Below are 23,684 nucleotides of genomic sequence, written 5' to 3'. Positions count from 1 at the left end.
AGAAAAAGGTTGTACAAAGGACCTTACCTGATCTGCTTCTATAGCAATCAGCTCTCCCCAGGGTTCAAAAGTGGCTTTAATATCAGAATTGAAAAGAAAACAGGCAACAGGAATTAGGCAAAGTGCAGCAAATGTGACAGAGGGCAGGGACACAGCTTCCAGTAAATGCTCTCTTTTATTACTTAGTTCACCAAAATATTTCAGTTTTCTCTGCAAGATGTGAATCAGAGCAGCAATACAGCCATTTGTCTACTGTAACATTTCCATAGTAGTTAGCATGACAGACTTCATTCACAGGACTAATGCTTAGTGTGTTCAAGTCGCATGAAAACTGGACTGTATTCTTAAGAGCAGGAGTGACAAATTCCTTGTAGACATCTTTTCATTACTCAGCTTTGAGCACCACACAAGAAAACAAGAAATTTCTTACGGAAAGGAAGTGACCTTGTATTATTACGTATCGAGAATTCATAATTACAGAATGCCACGGTCTAACGATAGATCTATTACAGTAGGTTTGGTTTGGTATTATGGGGTTTACGACCAATATTTGATGAGGTTTGTTTATTAGTATATTTGGTAAGTGTTTAGACATGAGCAATTTTTGATGTTTTGATAGATTTTATATAGAAATAGTTTTAATTAAGTACCCAAAGCTTTAGAAAATAAATATTTCGATGAATATAAGATCTGATTAAGACACGTAGTAATGAGAGAGGTATAAGAAAATGCAGTTAAAATATATACATTTCAAGTGCAAAAAGAAACACCATTATTTCTAAAAAGTTTGAACCTTCTTTCTCAAAACCATCTCTCTCTTTCTCTAATAAAGCTAGAATACCAGCCTTTAAATAGGTGGTGTCACTATTCAGCTGGTAGGGAAGATACATCTATTGCACTAGAAGTACAAAGCTAAGAAGAATGCATAATATTTTATTTTTAAACTTATTTACAACAAGATATTGCACCAATCCATTGTCCTTTGTTCAGTTTAACATGTTAAGGAAAAGCCTATTATTTACAAAGTTAAAACAGAAGTCCAAAAGCAGACTGAAAGAAACCAGAAAGAATAAAGTTTATTTAAATTGCTAAGTACAGTTTATTACCTGACCATAGCCCACATCCAGTATGATCTAAAATAGTTTGTATCATATATATCTGTAATTTCAGAAATCCTTGCATTTCTCTGTAGCTGCAACCCTTACCTTTTACACTAACCCCCAGAAGGTCTACGTAAAATGTAAAGGTTAACCATAGCTTAACTTAATAGCTTTATTTCTCCAGGAAAGTGACGCTCCTTTAGGTAAACTGAAAAAGCAACATAGTATTATACATCTATTTGAAAAGTAGTGATAAATCAGGCATGATGATTTTCATTCTTCCTAAAAACCATGAGGAAAAGTTTGCTGATATTTCAGGACTGATTGTTCTAAAGACACTGCCAGTGTCTTTAGACACTGCGAATTACATTAGCACAGCATATGGTCCTGCCTCAGTCTATCTGCCACTGGGACTGTCATGATGCATTTCTGGGGTGTAGGTAAGTAGAACAATCATGACCCAGAGATGAAGCAATGCCTGGAAAAAGAAAAGAAAGAATTAACTTATCAGCACTGACAATCATCATTCACAGCAGCAGTAAATATGAGAGCTCTCAATGAGCACTAATAAAACCTAGTTTTGTAGAAATATTTTGATTAAATATTTTTCATATTATTCAGATACTCCTAAAAAAAAGAATTCTTATTTGCACAATGAAATGCTGAGTCAGATTCTGAAGAAGCCATCTGCAGAAAACTAAAGATTTTACACAAACAGCAAAACTAAAGCAGCCTGGTTTCCTACAGACTTATGTCCTCTGGCTTTTCTTTCCTTCCAGGCCCCGGTAACTCCAGCTGTTTTCTCTGATATCCAGCCCCCAGCCAGTACATTATCTGATCTGCCTCAAGTGACTGGTAAGCCACTACTCCTGTGCCAACTAGCTGATACCAGACTTTGTAAAACAGCTGAGTTCTGCTTCCCTTACCACAGGCACTGATTTGAGGCATATTTATGAACTTTTTAGGAATGTTAATTCTCATTCAAATTTGGCTGAAACTATCCAATTAGAATAGAAGTTGCTGGGGGTGCAACGAGGGAGATAATTGACAGAACACATAAGCCACATTTCCTTTAAAAAAAATTTAAAAAAATCAAGTTACAATAGTCATAGTCAAGGCTCAAGCTGAAAAAGGGTAACTGCCACTGACTGCCCAACATATAGCTCCTATGCAACCATCACTGAGTTTCTCTTCAGATAGCAGCTTAGGTGGTAGAAGTCTTCAGTGTTTTGGTACAAAGCATTTTATTCGTATATTGGTAAGTCTAAGTCATGAACAAGATGAAAGAGAGGTTAAGAATTAAACAGCCCTGTTCCTTCCAGTACCTAATAGGCTGGAAGGAGCAACTGCAGGGGGAAACTGTCATTTCCTTTATTCACGTGTGTCTGTCTGCTTTATATCCTGAAATAGTGACAGCTGTTCTCAGAAGAAGAATCATTATGCCTTCTCAAGAAACATTTTTTTTTTTTTTTTTCATTTCAAAGACTCAAAGGCTCAACTAGTGGAGTATTTTCAAGCAGGGTAGACTGCACACATACCTCACCACAGGTCACTTAAACTGACGGACATCTGCCCTCCAGTGGAAAACGGAAGAATTTAATTTTTATCAATTGCAAATCTGACAATCTCACCTGGTATGGATGAGCAACTGTCTACTGTTTAAGTCTAGCAAGAAAAACTTTTCTTGCTACTTCTTCAGCTAACTAGAGAAGTGTGATTATTAGTCACTGAACAAAAAGTGAAGTGCCAAATATTAAAAAAGCTCTAACAGATGTCATTTTCCTAAACATAGTGCATGCAGGTGTGGTGGGTTAACCCTGGCAACAGGTCACTATTATTCTGTATTTTAGTACTAAACCTCTGCTTTTACAGTCTTTTAAATGGTAGTTACATAAATGTCTTTAAGACTGCTATACTAAGAATTCCTGGGAAAAACTGAAAACTGCCAAGCAACATGACTCCAAAATGCTGTTACGTAAGAACTATTTAGTCTGCTTTACAAAAAAATACATTGAGTTGTTAAAGCCTTTTGAACACCAAACATCTTGCAATTTAAGAAGTATTATATAAACTGGTTATAGAAATCTTGCATTAAATTCCTTACTTTAAAGAAAGGTTACTCACCATGTAAATGATTACAAAGACTCTTGCTATGGGATACCGCCTTAGAAAGATTCCCAGCCGAATGCTACACAAGAGAAAAACAAAATGCGCAAGTTAGCACTGAGCAATAAATTCCTGTTCCTCTCATTCCAGTCACCACAAACTCATGAACATCAGCTGATGTTATACACATGGCTTTGTTTGACTTGAATTTTACTTCATGTATTCCAAGACATTAAATGGAGTGAGAAAATTCAGAATGCAGACCATAAAACATATTTTCCTAAGTTTTTCTGTTACATGCTAGGCTCAGAGTTTGTGAAAAAGAGCTAAGACTCAAGAGTTGTTACAGGTATTTTAAAACTCACAAATATGCCATATATTTGTCAAATTTTGTTACTTGAGGAGCTGTCATGAATCTTTCAAAAAGATTTAAGCAACTAAAACCTTGGATTCCTCTGAAAAAACTGATAGATCGCTACCATTCTTACATTTCATTAGATTAAAAAGACATGGGTTTTCCAGGTTTACTGCTACAGTGCTACAAAGCATACTGCATTAGATGTGTGCTCAGTAACGTCAGTTAAAAAAACCACGTGCATACTGAAGTGAGTATGATACTGCCAAATGAAGTTTAGTATTAAAACATCCCGTATAATAGGTCCCAATCATGGAAATCCTGATATTCTTCACAATGAAACTGAAGTACCATGGAAGCACAAAGGACTTTCTATCAAGGTATCTTGCTTTCAAAGCACTAGGAAGTATTACCTAATTTTGTTTTCTATTGGTATTTGATTCAAATTTTGGAGCAGACCTTTGTTGTGAATACTTTTGATTAACCTAACTGCTCAGAAAAGGGATCAAAGCAAATCTTTTGCTGGATCCGAATGATTTTTGTTTATTAATTCCTTGAACAGATTATTTTTCAAGGTAAACAGCTGCACTGGGTCAGGATGCCTAAACAGGAGTAAAAGAATACATATGATACTCTCCCACTAATACACTCTTACAGTGTTTATCACAGACACAGTCAAAACCTCTGAAAGTGAAAAAGGTAGAAGATAGTAACGAAAAAGGTTAGGTTTTTTTGTACATAGTTTAGTGATTCTCTTGTATCAAAATCTACAAAAGCGTTGTTTAAATAATTGACTATAATTTGCAAAAGACCAAGGGTATTAATATCACAGGAAAGCATAAGTGAACTAGGTCAATATTTAGTATATTTATACCATGCTTTAGCTTCATTATTTTTTATTTCTACCTTCATAGAAGCAATTCAAAACAGAAGATGTGCCACTTGAAAACTGCAAAAGGATTCCAGCAATTACAAAATGTATTCCCTTAGGACACTCTTACCTAAACTGATCTATACTACTGGCAGCTTTGCGAACTCTCCCATACATTCCTGCCATGTTAGTATCCATGTCACTAAACAGGACAGGAACGTTACGCATACGAGCACCTATATGAAGGGAAAAAAGCAAAAAATCTCATTAGTCTAAAGCCAGTTAAATTGTTTAAGTAAAACAAATCGATAGTGGATAACAAAGATATATAGTATGTGATTAATAATATGTGATTAATTATTAAAAATAGTTATTAATGTGATTTGTTGGTGCTGTTTTGCTGGGGGCAGAGGAGTGTGTTTTGAGGGCAGGATTCTTGAGAAACTTACAATCAAGTCAAATGTTTCTTCAACTTAGCACATTTTTAAAATTTTTTTTTTAGTTGACTAGATGGACATCTTGATATTCAATTCTATCATGTAATAATTCTATTATTAGGTGTATAAAATGATGGGTTTGATACTGTCACAGTTTCTCTATTTGCTTTTATTTCTCATACAGTAAAACTTTGATAGCATTTCTGATACTAACTTGTATATTCCAAAAATTTCTACTTTATTTACATTTTTACTATGTATCAACTTCATTAAAAAAAAAAAGATTCTCAGATAATGTTACCTTTGTGCAACTAAACTTAAGCTTACTGCAGTTACTTAAAAACAAGCCAAAAGGAAACATATTTCAAATTTGCTAGTTCTCCTGCCTTATTTCTTTAAAAGTCTTTCATAAGCAGAGAAACAAAAGTCTGGATTGTCGTTTTACACCTCTTAGTAATTGTCCATTGCTTTTAAAGTTACTTACCATATATACAAAATTACAAACTTTGACTTTGAAAAGTAACATCTCAAAACCATGGATCAACTGCTGAGATTCTCCTAGAGATACAGGTTGATCGCTACACAGTACAGACAAACCAATCTCAGCAGAACCACCATATTTTAAGCTGCTCTTCAAGAAAAACAGAAAGCAAGGAGGAAATTGATTTCAACCAGAATTCTGATCAACTCTCAAAAGGAAGTATCCCGTTCTTTCTCACCTCCCAAATCCTTTTTACAAAAGAAGACTTATATCCTGCTTCTGACATTCAGTTTAAACCCCAAAAGACAGATTTAGTTGCACCTGTGACAGGATTTGTAAATATGATTGTTCCAATAGTGCCATAGTATTGAGAATTAAAGATGAATTTTGCTTTATTAAGTTTACTTAAAGTAATTTACACAAAAAAAGGAGCTTCTACTTAACTATTTTTTATGATACTGGCTGTTGTTGACAAAGTCTCTGGCATAAGCTGCATATTTTCAGCATTTATTTTTCCTTATAAACTCAGACTTTCGGGGAAAGGCATTAGGAAATATAAAAGCCTGAACTGCAGAAAGGACAGAGTTTTAAGTATTATATTTCCTTATTTACCTTCAGCACCATCAATGCCTGCCATATTAATGGAAGGTCCATTAGTACTAGTGCCTTGGATAGCCTTCAGCTGTTGCTCAAGTCGTTCCAGTTGATAGACAAGGGAGTTTTTCTCTGTGCTCAGGCTCTCTAACATGGTTTGCTTCTGAATTAGTGTTTCTGTCAGCTGATGAAGCCGATTTTCTAATTCTGTCTGACTACTACTACTTAGAGCCTTGTTTGTGAGCTAAAAAACAAAGAAAAAAATCAGAGTAAGTTCAAAGTCTGACCAACTGACACATTACAAAACTCTCAAAATCTAAGCCCTCCAAGAACCAAGTTACCCCATTGCAGAATTTTTACAGGATAATACTATCAAAATGATCACCAATGAGCACAATAAAGAAGAAACTTAATTTCGACGGTTGCTAAAACAAGATTTTACATGACAGAAGAAGCTATGTAAAAATGTATTCCTGTGTTTTCCACCTCTAATCATATGAACATTTCTGTATAATCATAAGTTTGATCACAAAAATCAATGCTATGCCTCAGAGTTGAGTTTAAATGGTAGGCGTGACAATAGCAAGATAATCCAGTCTGGCTGTCATACTTGCTATTTCACAAAACAAGTGAGTACGTAAAATGTTTTCAAGCAAGGAAGAAAAAACTCAGTACAAATGGGGAGAATCTGATGCCATTCTACAGGAAAGCTTGAATGAAAATGGTGAAAATGCAGGTTATGTTGCAGAAGAATTGAGGAGCACTGAGGCAGAAAACATGAGTGTACTAGCAAATAGAAACTGCAAGGACAGCAAATGAAGACATGGATCATGTAATTCAATTTGCAGAAAATATTTAAAGCAAATGGGAATCTCCAGATTAGCCGTATGTGCTAATAGACGAGTAGCTCGTCTATTCACTACAGCCTTGGACCTCAGCCACTTGTAGCATCAAAGATGTAGCTTCAGTGATGAAAAAACAGAATCAACAGGAACCAGAGGCAGTGAGATATCAAAAATACAAATTAGATGCAATGCACCAGGGCAGGTGCAGGTAGTCCTGAAGCCAGTATTACCAGAAGAATCATCCGCCAACAGGCTCAAGAAATTTGTATCACAACAATTTCCAAATCCTCTGACACTCTAACTGTACAGCTGACCATTGTTGACTCTAGACTATCAATTTCTCTACATATAGACTACTTTTCATTATGCTAAGATGATTTACACAAAATGAGGCCTATACCTTCATGCTGCCCAAGGAGACTGGGGGGGGCTGACAAGTATCAGAAGGTTCCAAAAGGAATTAGACTGATTCAAGGAAAATAGGTCCATAAACATACTGGTGGGACTTAGTAGGGACTTAAACACTAACGACCCTAATTCAACTGCTGATGCTGAGCGAGTACAAGGGAGTCAAGAAAGCGGCCAGGCTCGCATGCTGGCCCCATCGCCACTGTCCAAGATAGAACAGTAGGCTAGATGGATCACTGAGTCTGTAGGATGTTACTTATGTTCTTATGCCCAGTTAAAAGGATCTTTGCAGAAATCATGATGACCTAATCAAGTGCCAATGACTTTTTTTAGTTTTCAAAAAGAACGGTGATCCAGCACCACCCCATCAGGTCTAGTTGGGACACAGGTTCATTTCCACCACCCCCCCCCCCCCCCCCCCCCCGAAGACAAAAGCACATGCAATTATAAACCAGGCTATTTACTACTTCATGGTTCCTTTCTTGTACTCCCTCCACTCAAAACTACTCTGTATTGAAAACAAGTATACTAACTCATTAGTAAAGCCTTTACGTTTCTTTTGTACAGTTTAATCAAATTGATAGTTCTCATCACTGTTTTCATAACTGAAGGTGATAAAACTATTTTCTATAGACACACAGTACCTGATTTCTGAGCTTCTGAATTTCTTCCTCTCTGTCTTTTATTCTGCATTGCAAAGTGTTCTTTGTTCGATACAATTCTTCTTCAGTATAATGGAGTTCCTATAAAATGTATCACAATCACAAATAAAAGATTTTATACATATATGTATTTTGAGAGACATTCTCTTATCTAGAGTTTCACAGTAGAACACAAGAAGGCAATATGCTGCAACCAAATATAAACTGAAATTTAATCTTAGTTAAGTGTCTGGCTAGGATGGGGGGAGGGGGGGCGGGAAGAGCTGAGTATGAAGACACAACCTACAAGACTTATCAAATCCTTTTGTGAAGACTGACATAGTATAAATATTAATCCAGACTAGTTTACTAAGAGTCACACAATTCAATGGGACCATAATTTATCTTCCTTATACTCTCACCATTTATCATATTGCTATCTTGAAACGACGTCAATAATGTAACTTAAACAATTAGGAAATACTTCAGGGAGGGAATCTGTATTCTTAAAATAAACCCATCAATCCGAGATACCATTTTTTAAAAGTGTTTCAAAACCCTTGGCATATCTATCTATAGTCCTGTGTGACACAGATCTTCCTTTAAAGTTTAGGATAAATTAACATAACAGATGCGAAAGGGGAAGGGATATTAGTAAGGGACAACTTACTGAACAGCAAATCTAACCGTAAGTTTTGTTATTACCATGATTTAGCGGCTATTTTAACTCTGACTTAAAGACCTGTCATGCTTATCTTTTAAATTAAGACAGCCTTCAAATCACTGTATCACTTCCGCTGCCAGTTGCTACAGAAAACAGATAATCCTATTCTCCCTTCAAACCATTGGATGTACAAGAAGTAACGCCTCTACTTATTTTCCATCTTCAGTCTCAGAAACCTTATGGCAATAGTTAAAGGAATTCCCAGATAGAACAGACCATAATTGTATTAAGTATCAATGCACACAATTACTTCAAAAGCACATGTAAATGTGTGTCATCAAAAGGAATACATCAGTTTCTGTAATAACTGATAATGGCTTTTCTTTTTTTTAAATTCACCTCACTTTTTCTGTGTGTAGTATTGACTTAAAATATACCCCTCAGAAGGGCAGGAGTAACAGAATACAATCTACCATCTGCTTTGGTATAATAAACATCAGCTATCCATCAAGAGCAGACCTCAACTTCTGCCTTTTAATTAGTTTAAGCTGCTAGCATCTCATTAAAATGTAATTTCTGGAAGGACAGATAATCCTATAAGATAAATTGTTCCTAGCAGATACAGTGTACTCTCCTGCTTTCCTCATTATTAATTCTCTTTACATGAGCCTTTTCTTAAAGAGAAATTTTTTCATAGGGTGCAAAGCATTTACCTGATTTCTACTGAATAGTAAGTTTGTTCACATGAAATACAAGTTTGCCTTTTTTTCCCCTCTTTTTAGCACAAAACTGCTTAAATCAAGGGGGAGTTTGCTTAAAAAGATGACACAATCTGACAACATTCATTAATATAATTTTATCAGCAATTTGTCTTATAAAGCAGTTTGGAAGTAACAAAATTTAGATTCAGAACTGAGTAACAAGTGGATTAAAAAAAAAAATCTATGAATTGGTACTACAATAACATTGTTTTACAAGCTAAATCTTATGTAGTAATTGAGCACAGGAAGTTCCACAGTAACCATTTTTAGTATTTGAGTTTCTTGACATAAACAACGGTTACAAGTGTTACTATATCCCTATTGTTTGATTGTTCCCCTGCTGAATAAAATTAAAGATCATGATCAATTTTGTGCACTCCCTAGGGTCACGTTTATTCTTTAATACATCAGCAAGATCTCCATTTATCAGCAGTATCCAGAAGGCCCTGTGCACTGCTTAGTACTGGTTGCGCTTTGTTTGGCCTAGTGACATTCATTAAGCTTTTTGGGATTTCTCTGGAATACTAGGCAAAAAATAACACAAATACTGTTTAAGCTACTCTCTTATTAAGCCAAATGCTTTACTGATGACACCACATGAGGCCTAAAAAGACCAATCAGCTTTCAAGAATTCCTTACCTGTTTTTGCCGTTCTAGTTCAGCTTCTGCCTCTTGCTTGGCCATTTTGTGTGCTGCTATTTGCTCTTGTAGGTCTTGAAGCTGCTCTCTCACTGACTCAGCTTCACTTACCTGCTGAGTCTCCATATCCTGAAATGAATAGAAATGTTACCATTTCACTAACAGTCAAACAATACTACAATCTGTCCTAGGTAACAGAAAAAAAAAAGTTGTATCTGCAATATTGCTTCAAAGAAAAATGAAGGTGAAGCTGTATTGAATAAATGACATTTGGTCATTTTATACAGAATATTTTTACTAATATAGTAATAAAATAAATGCGTTTTGTGAACATGAAAAGCCTCCACTTTTTCCCTTCTACTGTCTACAGGCCAAAACTGCGTAAAGTAGGCTTGTGTGCAACTGCTGGGTTGAGCCAATTATGCCAGCAGACAACTCGGATTACAGTTGCTTCAAGGATTAGTAGCCCTTGCAGAAAAGGATATAGGTGATCTCTACAGAAATCACCATGCTTGTCTGGAAAAAAATGCTTCCCTCAAAAGGAGCACACAGTAGTGAGGGAAGAGAGAAGTGGTATCTATAGTATTCCTCCCACATGACCTGAAGCGGTGAAAGAGAACATGGAAAGAAATTGGGTATCAATAAGCACTTGTCTCACCTTGAGCAAAAACTGGCTTATTTTAATACTAGGTCAAATAAACACTAGAAGCAACAGCCCTAAAGTATACAAGAAAACAGTCCTTTGTGCATGGTTAACTACAAATACATGTGTACATAATCATAGCTACCTGCAGCTCTGTTCTCATCTGTTGTATTTGCCCCATTAGTTTTTGTATTTCTTCTCTCTGAGTGTCTCGCTCATGTCTCAGTTCTTCTAGTTCCATTGTGCTTGCAGTATTGCTATCCAGGCCTTCAATACCAGAGCCTTCTTTTAAGCTGTTTATCAACTTTTCTTTAGACTGAAATAATAAATCAATATATTATTTATTGCAGTATTTAACAAGTGCTCAACTAGAACATGCCAAAATGACTTTGCTCTAAAATTCAAATGTAGACATACAGTAAAAGAACTGCTTTATCTGTTCTTTTAGCCAAGTTAGTAATGACCCTACACATTTTAAAATGAAAATGTTTCCCTATTGATAATTTTTCTGACTTCCTGTATGCCATGAGACTGGATTTACTGAAAGCCTGTGTTATTTGAGGAAGTGTACAGCTTTTCTGTTTAGAAGTGCCTGGAATGTTAAACATGTCATGGATAACAATTTTGGCTTTCCAGCTACCGTAAGAGAGAAGACGAACACTAACAGAAACTAGAGACAAAACTGATCCCCTTTCAGTCCATCCGTTCTCCTGCCAACAAAGCCAAATAAGCGCCAAATACAGCAATAACTCTTCTGGAAAAGAGGATGAACCATTTTATTCAGAGTCAACCTAATGTTAGCTTGACATTGACTTCTGATCTCATGCTTCTCGTATTTATCAAGATGATTTAAAACCTGTCCTTGGATATCAGACTAAATTAATCATTCTAAACAGACACCTTTATCTTCAACATTTTGCTAACGTTTATAAACAAGGCTCAAATTGACCACATTTGGATTTGGTATCTTTGACAACTTAAGTAGTACAGAACTGCACAGAATACCTAATTTTGCCATTGTTTATATAATGCTAATCACATGCAACCTTTCAGAATGTATAAAAATATTTTCTTTGGTTTACACATAAGTATCCATTATATGCTATGCTTCAGCCTCAAGCAGAATAGAGCAAGAGAATTCTTGACTCAAGAATACTGGGTGTGGAACAAACTGTAGGTCACATCTATTTATCTATCTGCCTAAGATTGGACTCAGATGCGGAACACACTGACAGATGTTGCACAATAAGCGCAATGGTTCACTTGGATTTTTCTTGAAGTTCAGGACCTGAACTTCCATTTCAATTACTTAACTCAATCTGTAAACTTAAATTTACAAAATGCAGACTGGTAGCTGTTCTATATGGGTATCATTATAGATATGCCCCAAAATATATTACAGGTCACATGAAAAAAACCCACAAATTAGATTATTTGAAGCATAACACCTTAAAAAAGTTAAGTGTACAAATCAAATTGGATTTCTTTACAGAAATGCTTACTTGGAGTATGCGAGTAGCTTTCTGTTTATAGTCTGTCAGTTCCTGTTTTGCAGATTCTAGGTTGTTTTTAGTTACTTTGACTTGCTGCTGAAGCTCATCAGCTCGCCTCTTTTCATCTAAATACTTTCTTTCTGCTACAGTTATCCCTTCTGCCAGGTTCTGACGTTCTGCTTCCATTTTACTTAGACGAGCCGCAAACTCATTCTATTAGCAATAAAGAAACAATACTTTGTGTTTAAACACAGTCTCAACTTTAACCTAGAAATGAAAAAAGAAAGTTTAAAAGCAACTACACATGACATAACACCTCATATCTACCACCTCCAACTTAAAGATGCATTAGTGCTATGTGGAAAGAAATCCTGCTTGCTTAAGCAAGTGCTAAATAATATAGTAAAAATATGCATTTCTTTCCCGCACCAGAAATAGTGAGGGAGCAACAATCTTCCTACTATTTACATTTATTTGGTAAACAAAAAGCAAGTTTTTCTCTCAAAAATATTATCAAATGTAGTCTGCCATATTTTGATGTACTTCAAAAAAAACCCCAGATGCTGATAAAGATTTTCAAAGTTGCTATTATACATAACAAAGGCCAAGCTAAGTGTGGACAGCAGTCTCTAGCAATGATGTACTCACATCTTTACCATAGAAGCGATCATCCAGCTTAATATTCTTAAGATTACATATTAAAATTGTGTAACAATTTGTTGTGTAACAACATAGCATGGAAAATTAAATTGATTACTAATTTAGTTTTAAAACGTTTTAATATTAAAGTTAGCATGAAAAAAACCAGTAAAAATTATCAGCATTAATCCCCAAAAACTTTTAATCAAGAAGCTTTCAAAATAAGATATAAAAAGTAAACTAGCATCACAAGGATACTTAGTGCAGCAAACAGCACATCCTTCCAAGCACTTAGTACCCTGAACAGGAACTGAAGTCAAGGGGAAGAGAGAGCAGTTGGAACCTCACAGATTTGATCCAAAAAGTAGAGTCTGAAACTTTCCCTTACTCTTCATGTCTAACCTGCATTTGTTTGTAACTTTCTTGCTCTCGCTTGAGTGCGGAGTCTGCATCACGCAGCCTCTCTTGAAGAGTTTGAAGGGCTTGATTTTGCAAACTGCTCCCTTCACTGTGGTCTTGTATTATCCTGAAAGAGCGATATACATATTAATTGAAAAAGAAGAAATCTAGTATGATTTTCAGGTAGAAATATGACTACCTGGTTTTCAGACCAGTTTTGAAAATTTACCCAGTAAATTATTGAATATGGCTGGCTACAGGTGTGAGGCCTGGAGTTAATGACTCGCGCATCTCCTCCCTGATCTATATTCTGGAGTATCCAATTGCCGATTCCTATCCCAGCACTGAGATAGTCAGAAAAGTCTTCATATTTGTGGATAAGCAAATGTATTTTTCAAGACAAAAATATTTGAGATCTTCAGCTTCAGGCCTCTGACACAAACATAAATACTTTATACAAAATGGATTTCAATAATCAGGTGACAATTGCCCCTATTTAATACTCATGTGCCCTGTTCCCACTGCCAGCTATGATATAGCGGGCTTAGAGCAAACTTTAATCCTATTTCAAATCTTGATACAATCCCTTTCCCCATTAGTTTATTCATTTCTATTCTTAAAGAGACAATCATCTACCTTGAATTTTCAAACTTATTACTATTTGCAGAACTACGAAGTATGAAATTATAAAGTACCGTGATTTTTCACTCTGCAATGCTTCCAAAGCTTCTGTCCGAGCACTTAAGAGCTGATCAGCTTCTTGCAACCGTACTTTCAGCACAGCTAGCTGTGAATCCTTGGCACCAACAGCTTCTGTCAGATCATCAACTCGAGCTCGAAGTTCTCTAACCATCCTGTCACTCTTTGAATGGTCAACATTCCACTTCTCGACCCTTTCCCGGGATTTATTCAACTCTACAAAATAAGAAGTTTCTCTGAAGTTCACGAAAGTAGGTATTGCAAGGTCTTGTCAATGGTCAGGATGCACACATCACATTTCTTAAAGAAAGAAATTAAATACAATGAAGTTCAAGTAACACTGAACCTTTATGAGCCACCAAGAAGAAGTAACAAATGCCAGACTGGCTGTGAGAACACGACCCATAAAATTTTGCAGGTGATCTCAAAACAGGCATTTCATTCTGTGTCACACTGCAGATGACAAATTTTACCTGCCCCACCCCTTGCAACGGCCTACTGTTGAATATCCCTGTGCGAGCAAGCCTTTGAAAACCTCTGCATAAAGCATCTAGTCCAACTCAATGTGACAATAAGCTCAACCTAAAAACCAGTAGAAAAATACACCAGTGTTGAAATAACGCCTGAATACTTACAGAGCCTTCTGGTTTTAATCAAACATCACATATTAAACTTCAATGGAAATTAAAATTCTCTGGCTCATACAGTCACTTTGAAAAAAATGCGGTCCCTCAGTTGTATGCCTAACAGCAGGAGTTTGCTCAAGGTTTTATCATTTAAGTGTTTAATTTATATTCACATTTTTTGTATTTGTCATTTCATTTGGCTTTGAAAAAGCTAGTGAAGTCATACAAAAATATTAAATTTTATATTTTTACGGTCAGTTTCTAGACATCAGAGATTATAGCCTACAGCCAGAAAGCAGTCAGATTTTGAAGTATTTAAAGGAATTTACTCATTTAAAAATAAGTATTTTGCAATAGCCGTTAAAATGCAGGAAAAGTATTTTAATACTAGTAACATCTGCTAACACTCTTTTAATAAGATGTAAGTTTTGGAACTAACTTGATCACATCATTTTAATCAACATTTGTGTTATCTTTGTAGTTGAACAAGCCTTTTAGTTTCTCCCAGCTCATTATTCTGAAACCAAGAATCATTTTGCTTGGTAACTCATACATGCAAATTTAACTAGAAAGATTTTATTATAAATACAAAACACTAACACAGAAATAGCATTGTTTTCTAGTTCACTAGCATTTTAGTAATATGTTACAGTTGAGTTTCCAAACCACAGTACCTTCTTGTGTTTCTTTGGACCTCTGAATTAGTGAAGCCATTTCTTGATTTAAAGATTGAACTTCATTCCGCAGCAGCTGATTCTCCAGACGAAGATTGGATAGCTCATGTGATTTGGAATCATCATTAGCTGAAAGGCTAGGATTAGTTACTGCACTTATTGATGAATCCTTCACGCCATCCCCTTGTGCTCCCAGTCCAGAATCTGAACTGTCTGGAGTTTCTGTATAGAGAGATGCAAGTTAGAACTAATATATGTATTTGTAAGTTGCCTTGATATAAACAGCAATTCCATGTTCTGCATCAGTGGTTAAATGCATAATATAAAATAAAATTTTAAAAAAGCTTATATTGAAACGGAATATGGAGCTGCTTCTCCCAAGGGACTTGCACAAAATAGGACTATTATACAGTATACACGCATCATGCAGTGTTTTTGTTAATCCTGCAAGACAAGACATAGAAATTATAAAATTTCTTATTAATGTCAAATTTAGGATTTCAAAACATTAATACTTTTTTATGACTATGCTGCCCAGAGATGTCTTCAGAAGCTGAGAGAGTAACAGAAGAGATTAAATATACATAGCAACTAACTAGGGGAATTCTTAACAAGTTCATTCTGGTTTTCCATTAAGATTTTGAGGATGTAAATTTTACTTAAAAAAAAAAAAATCTGTTCAGATGACTACACTTAGTCATTTTGATATCAAACCTAAATATATCTCAGCCACATAGCTACGTATTTTAGTTATCTTTATGCAAAAAAGCATTTTAAGAATAATTTCAGTCAAAACATCATCTTACTGATAAATCTGCATTAGTAATTCTCAAAAAATTTTTTCAAAAGCACTTTTACTATGAGAAATCAAGTTGCAGTGATTTGAAGTAGAAGCATGATCTCTCCTTTCTCTAATGAAAAAATAAGGTAGATATACTCCGTCAAACTGTTAAAAGCTTTCTGCCAATACAAACTGTAATTCTCTAGATTACAGAAACCAAAATACAGATTTTTATTTTTCTTTTTTTTAAACCTTAGAACCTCAGTGAGAACGGTGCGGGAACTCGGCAGTATTCTGAACAACAGTCCCTTGCAGGGAAGGAGGAACGAACAGCCTTTCCCCATCATACACAAACACACACAGAGCATCCTGGATTAACGCTGTGAAATTCATACATCCACTGTAACAGTCTTGATTCCAGCATGTATAGTTGGAAGCTTTGCAGCAGTGTTAAGATAAAGCAACACAGCACGCAATGAGCAAACAAACAGGCAATCCAAAAAATATTATTTCTGAATTTAGTATGTCCCAGAGGAGTAACTGCTGAAAATCCAGGGGGATAGACTGCAACTAATTCCAAGCAAGACTGCAGTTTAGCTGTCACAACGTTATTTACTTCACCTTGTGATCATCAACCAACCTGCTCCACTTTCCTTGTTACCACTGCAACAGCCCCTATCACTCAGAGTCCAGGGAGCTGGGGCAGAGTATTAATTCTGAACAACACACCAACAAGTAGCAGCAGTGACAGCAAGATTTCTTCCACATTTTCTCAAACCCCTTTCCTATTTAAACGGTTCTAAGAAGTGTCATTTCCTTCCTTTTGATTCATTTACACAATTTCCAAATTATCAGACAATTTATCCTCATTCCTTTGTCTGGAAAACTCAATAGATTAATGAAGTTAACACAGCAAGAAATTAACCATTTATAGGACATATTAGATTATATCAATGTCAATGTACGAAGTATAACGTTAATTGTTTTTGTCTATAGCTAATGTATCATAAGCTACTTCAACAGATGCTATACAGAACATTTAAATGACACAGAGGTATCTATACAATCAACTTTGAGACCAGTGTGCTCAAACTCTATGTTGTAATTGTGTGCTTCCTCATTTGGCAGGTCCACAATGCAAACTCCACTCAAAAATCCTCAGAAGAAAATTCAACAGGCCACACTGAGCAAAACAAATACGTTCCTTAAGCACCAATCAGCAAGGCCATATAGCCAGGTCTAACATATTTGAATTATTATTATTAGTAGTAGTAAACCTTATTGAAAGGTTACAGACCCAGAAATACAAAAATATTCACATCTTTGGAAATGATCCCTTTTCACGTCTAAAATTTTTCAGCATACTTAATGTAGTAAGTAAAAAACTGGCATTTACAATGGTTTATACGCTCGAAGTACTGGACAAATAATATTCTAACTACATTATTAAGAAGTAATATCACCATTTGCTTCGATTTTATAGACTAAACAACAGCAAAGTAGCAGAGCAACAGCAAGGACAGTATAGATTGGACAGTCTGGCAGAGAACACAAGTTCCTGACACTTCCCAGCCACATTCCCCTTTGCATTGACTTGAGAATAGCCCCAACTTTTGACTGGAGGCTCTTTCAGGCATCTGGATTTAGACTGCAGTAATGAACAACTTCTGGCAAACCCGAAGGCTTTATCTATCCAGCTCTCTCATGCCTGTAGCTCTACAACAGTCTATCCACATCCAACTTCCCACTCTGCAGGACAAGCTTACCCCTTTTCCATGGTGGAACAGAGAAAACCTCACATCAACTCACATGGTGCATTGGGCAATAGCCAACACCATCTACCAGCCGGTGAAAGTCACACACTCTCCTATGTGGCAACAACAGGTAAGGGCCCCCAAGTGATCAAATGCAGCAGCACCTGTGCTTCTAAGTGGGGATGTATGGGGGCTGATGCAAGGTTAGGTCATAGCTCAGGGAGGTCAAGGTGAGCAGTAGCAATGAAGTAGATCGAGAACACAAAAGATTTAGGTATTAATTATGCAGCTTGTCAAATCAGCATGGTATCTAAGATTATCCCAGTGATGAAAAAATGTTAAAGACCCTGCTGTACTCCACACACTTGACATACTACTACCACTAAATGTTTCATGAAGTGACAGTACATCCATTACCTAGTCTTACCCTAGACATACTTGGGTTTTAAATATCTCTAAGTTCAATACTATTTAACTACCATTGCCTTGGCTCCTGACGGAATTATCTTCAGTAGTTTTTGCACTCTGTGTACTGGTAGACACAGAACTAATGCTTGAAGTCCGAGAGTGATTTTGAAGAACAGGTGCCTTGCTCTTCTCTTTTTTAGAGTCCATCCTTCCATTAGGCTCTTTCTCCGAACTGTTGAGAAAATCAAATAGCAACTCATCATCAGGTTCCGACTTTTTTCTTCTCACAAAATGTGAGGCAGCTCTGGGTGTGGAAACACTTTCTACTGGAGAAGCAACCTCCGAAGATGTCCTACGTGCTGGTTTAACATTTGCTGTTCCTGCTAGGATTGTGGCCTTTTGATGTTTGATATTATCAGCTGCTGAGGAGATGTAGGCTGCTTTGGATGACGTCTGATATTTCAGTTCTCCAGTATGCTGGCGCAGTTCAGAATATTCATTGGCAGAGTCCAAATTCTTATTATCATAAACTGCACTGCTTGCCGTGTCTTTTTTGCTCAGAGCCGATGCAGCTCCTTGATCAACTCTGTTGAGTAGATCCTCTGCCTTTCCAGCAAGATCAGCAAGCCAAGACATGATGGATGTCTCTTGATAAACTCTATAAAATTAAAATTTCAGGACCATATGCTGCAAAAGACATAGAATGATTACAAATCAGACTGGTGTTGATAAAACAAGATGTACAGGTACCTAAACAACTGTTGTGTCTACCTATTCATGCTGTAATTATTTTAATACTTTTCTCCTACTCGCTTGGTATTTCACTGTTGTGGTAACTAATGGAAATAAACCAAATCAGTTTCTAAGGAGAACAGACAAAACCAAGGCTTAGCTATCAGACCATATCTGTTTCTGGCATCAACACCTGCTACTGAGCATCCAGCCTGCTAGCCAATTTGCAACAATAATAGAAAATAAAAGTCTACTTGCACCTGACAAAACCAAACTCAGTTGGGGAAGGAAAAGTGGCCAGATGCTTATTACAGGAACGGATAACAACAAAGCCTTAGATGTTTGGCCTGCAGATTCATAATCTGGGTCAGACAGTGGAACTTCTCCCCAACAAACTTTGCAGCCTGCTGTCCCTTCTGTGACACCAACAGCGGGGACAGGTGCATGCCTTCACTTGCACCAAGGGCCTGCAAGACTACACAGGCGACGTGTGCCTCTATCCCAGCTCCCGGGAACGGCTCCTTCACCCCAGGGCAGGCTTGTGGAGGTTCCCTTGGCCGAGCACACCCACAGCGGGAAGGGGGAAGCGCAGAGGCAGGCGAGGCCAGGCGGGAGGGCGACGTTCAGGGTGGCCGCTGCCCCCCCTCCCCGCCCACCCTTAGCACAGCTGCCTGTACCCGCCCCCCCGCCCCCACCCGGCGGCCCTCAGGAGCGGCGGAGGCCTCAGCACAGCCCGGCCTCACCTCCTCCCAGCGCGGGAGATCCCCCGACCCGAGGGGAGTCGTGAGAGGGGAAGGGGGCGCCGGGCGGCGACGGTCACTGCGAGGCCCTGGGCCGGACTCGGCGCAGCCCCATCTTCCGGCAGACGTGGCCGCCTTCCGGGACGCGGCGCGCAGGCGCAAGAGGCGCCGGGAGATGCGTGAGGTGGCACAGCGCGACAAGCCCCGCCCCTCCCACCGGTGGGAGGTGGGTGGCCTATGGCCACTCCCCCCCCGCCCGGTGGGAGGGGCGGGGCTGAGCCTGGAAGCGGGGTGAGCCGAAGCGCGCGCCCTGCTCCTCCCTCCCGGTAACGGCCCGCTCCTGAGGGAGGCGGTCCCCGGCCCCCCTGAGGGAAGAGGTCCCCGGCGCTCACGTTTCCTGCACTTCTGCCTTGTGATGGCAGGGGGAGCTCCAGCCCCGCAGTGCGACGGGTCAAGGAAGGTCTTCGCCGCGGCTGTTAAAAACAGCCGAGCGTGATCTTGCCTTTCTTGACACGGGGTTTAAGGATGGTGGTTTATAAATGGCTGCTTGACCTGACAGAAACTGCCTCGCTGCCTCTGCCCAGAAATGGCGGGTGACCCGTTTGGTGTCCAGGCCAAACAGGATGGACTCTAAAACAGGGCCTGCTCCAGGCCCGGGAAGCCCTTCTCCTTGTCTCTGCTCCCCAGGTTGGGATGTCAGACCATCGTACAGGCCCCCAGGAAAAAAACACCTTGGCCCTTGATATTGCCAATAAATTATAGGAATTTCGACTGGAAGAAACTACATGGGGCATTTACGTTCTGTTCTCCACAACTTGGGGAAGATGTGAAGGGAATGACCTGATCCTCAAGGGCAACTGTAAGAGACCAAGGAACATGGGACCCCCCCAGATATAAACACACACACACACCCCTGCACAACAAATACAAATAGCTAAAGGTGTCCTTTTAACCTCCTGGATTCACAAAACTTTTATCAGAAGCTTTAATGTCCGGGCTCTACCTTACCCTGTTGCAACAATCCTTCCGATACATTTGTCCCGTATGATAACACTAATATCACCTTGTTTCTGCTGAAAATACTTGAAAGGTGCTGTGCAAGCAAAGGTGACTCTTACTTGGGTAACAGGTAAATATACTGAGGTTGTCTTAACTTTTTTTTTCAGATTAAGTTCACGTAAGGTATCATGACCAGTCTTAGAAGAGACATTAGCTGATATTAACAGAGGGGCTTCCCACATCCCTTTACAATAGAATATCCTGGGACTAGTAAAGAAATAATCTAAGCTCTAAAGCCCTGATTTTTTCAGTCTTCAGTTTCTCTTCCACAAAAACCCTCAGGATTTTCTGAGGCCATTTCCTGATGACCGATTCAAGTGGCCCGTTTCCTTTTTCAAAGCCCCACAATTTAGAGGTTTACATGACAAAAAAAGAGCACTTGCACACACTGAAATCAAGGGACTTGGCGTACAGAACGTGCTCAGCACTTTTTTTGATAGATTTGCACTATTGGGCAAGTTTTGCCTCCACCCAAAGAAAAAAAAAAAAAAGACTTTAAAAATTACTTTTGTTAAATGAAAACCACTAACGTCCTACAAGGAATAAAATACTGCTCCAACAGTGAGTGATACTTATGAATATTACTTATCATTAATTATATAAAAGGAACATTCAGGAGGAAGGAAGGATTCTGGCTTTTCTGACAGATAAACAGGAGACATTTACTATGGTTTTGTGTGTATGGGGTTGAAGTAAACAGCAAGTAACATTTAGCTAATTTCAGAACAGTTTTTATAGTAGGGTAAGAAAAAAGAACACTTCTCCTGTGGTATTGTTTCATCTGTCTCAAAGTTACTGTACTCATTAGCTGAAAGGGGAAGTGGAGCCCCAGACATCTATTTTGCATATTAAGCACATGATGGTAAGCGAAGAAGAAGAAAACCAAAACTTTTTGTGGAAGGCTATCTCGCAACTTCAGTTATCTGACAGGTCAGCTAAGGCAAAGGTTGGAAGAGAGAGTTTCAGGAATACAGCTCATGTCACATGCAAAAGAATAAGAATGGATCTTCTTTCACAATTGCTGCAGTCCTAAAAGCAAATGTATAATACAGCAAATTCCTCTGACAAAATGAACGTCACATTTACTTACTCTTAACAAGTAAGTCTACTCTGACTTAGAGACGGTATTCTCAGTAATTTTCAGTCACTGTTTCAAGTCAAAACCTTGTGGTTGATGTCAGATTGATATGTGCGAGCTCAAGATCCTCTCACGTTCTTGTCCATATACATTTTACTATTTGGACTCTCTTTCAAATGAGGTGTTTGAGTGAAGACGCTTGGCGAGCATTGTTTAGAGGGACTGACACACTATGGATGTCCCCATACTTGTGACTGTAACTTCTTTTCCTCTCCTCATCTGTGACTCAGTGTCCCAAACCTGCAGTACTTGAACTCTTTCAAGCTTTATGGCTGTTATCTCTCTTCTGTAAATGCTTATTCTTAGTTAGGATAGCTGTTAAAGTGTACATAATATTAGGTTAGGTTTTGTTGTTCTTCTTTCTCCCACACTCCCCCTTTATTTGTTTCCTCAATCTTCTGTACCAATATATTGCAACTAACCACTATACTTTCTCCATGGAGAACTTCTACTCTTGCCTGAGGTACCAGCAAGAATGTGAATGAAGACAACACTTACAGCTCCTGCCACTTCAGGTCCTCCTCTGTTGAGGACCTGTTCTCCTCCTGAGTTTCTGATTATAATACTGAATGCACGGTTGGTGGCTTACATCCACATTTCCCCAGAGCTCTACATGTCATCTTGTCAGATCACACCTTACAAGTATTCTCTGGTTAAATTCACAGGTACGCTGAATGTTGTTATCAAGTAGCCTCCTCTGGTTTACAGAAGTTTCCTTACGTCTTATCATGGTAATACTCTCCCTATGGGGAACCCACAAGGTTTGGGAAGATCATGGAGAGCTTCTGAGTAGGACAAAGGCTCCAAAATGTTTGTCTACAGATATGAATTATCAATTATCATTGGGCCTCATTAGGACTTAAGCCCAAAGAGGAAACATCAGCCCTGCTGCCTATTCAGAACATACTGACGGTGCTAGTACTGGCATGAGTTAATAGAAAATCCATCCTGCCTCATGACAGATTAAGCAACACATTGGAAATAATAAACCAAATGAATTCACAACCTTCAACTTCTACATCATGTGACTCAGCTGCACACAGTCATCATTTCAATTAACGTGAATATATCACCTTCTCAGACACTAAGAAAAAAAAGAGTTCAGGACCCTACAGAATTGACCTGGTTTCGGCTGGGATAGAGTTCATTTTCCTCCTGGTAGCTGGTATAGTGCTGTGCTTTGGATTTAGCATGAGAATGATGTGATAACACACTGATGTTTTAGTTGTTGCTAAGCAGTGTTTATACTAAGTCAAGGACTTTTCAGCTTCCCATAGTCTGCCAGTGAGGAGGTGCACAAGAAGCTGGGAGGGGACACAGCCAGGACAGCTGACCCAAACTGGCCAAAGGGATATTCCGTACCATATGACGTCATGCTCAGTATATAAGCTGGAGGGGAGTGGCTGGGGGGGCAGCAATTGCTGCTCAGGGACTGGCTGGGCATCAGTCGGCGGGTGGTGAGAGGTTGCATCACCTCTTGTTTTTTCTTCCTTCCTGGGTTTTGTTCCTCTCCCTCTCTCTTGTTGTTTTACTTTCCATTACAATTTATTATTGTTGTTGTTGTTATTATTATCTTATTATTTCAAGTATTAAACTATGCTTATCTCAACCCACAAGTTTTCTTACTTTTGCTCTTCCAATTGTCTCCCCCATCGCACAGGGTGGTGGGGGGGGAGGGTGAGCAAGTGGCTGTGTTGTGCTCACTGGGTTTAAACCACGACAAGAAGTCCAAAAAAATATAGGGTATCTTCTCTTCATGTAATGTTTAAAACCCTAACAACCAATGCCACTGGCGTGGGATGGGAAGCTCATCTAGACCACTCAAGTTAATCGTAACATCCTAGAGCTAAAGGCATTTGTGGTATATGGCAGGATTGTTTGTAAGTGTTACAGTACCATCTGTTCAGATTTCAACAGACAATGGCACAATTAATTTTCATGTAAACCAATAAGAAAGAGAAGAGTTTTTTAAGAGATCGTATTAATTACAAATTAAT

The 23,684-nt window shown here is 38.2% G+C and overlaps 1 protein-coding gene across 1 annotated transcript; it reads right to left on the bottom strand.

The window, feature by feature from the left end:
- Positions 1-913: 913 nt before the first annotated feature.
- Positions 914-19,619, bottom strand: GOLGA5 (golgin A5). Its single transcript, XM_076345325.1, has 13 exons — positions 19,494-19,619; positions 18,090-18,705; positions 15,076-15,297; positions 13,772-13,991; positions 13,080-13,203; positions 12,048-12,251; positions 10,691-10,861; positions 9,903-10,031; positions 7,842-7,940; positions 5,963-6,188; positions 4,563-4,668; positions 3,225-3,288; positions 914-1,578 (listed from the first exon to the last, which is right to left on the bottom strand). Exons 2-13 carry the CDS (start codon positions 18,652-18,654, stop codon positions 1,498-1,500), a joined length of 2,211 nt encoding a protein of 736 aa, XP_076201440.1. The 5' UTR covers positions 18,655-18,705; positions 19,494-19,619; the 3' UTR covers positions 914-1,497.
- Positions 19,620-23,684: the final 4,065 nt, after the last annotated feature.

Source organism: Aptenodytes patagonicus, chromosome 7 (genome assembly GCF_965638725.1).
Source record: "Aptenodytes patagonicus chromosome 7, bAptPat1.pri.cur, whole genome shotgun sequence".
NCBI lineage: Eukaryota > Metazoa > Chordata > Aves > Sphenisciformes > Spheniscidae > Aptenodytes > Aptenodytes patagonicus.
Note: the sequence above shows the minus strand (reverse complement) of the source record. Positions and strands in the feature narration are given on the sequence as shown.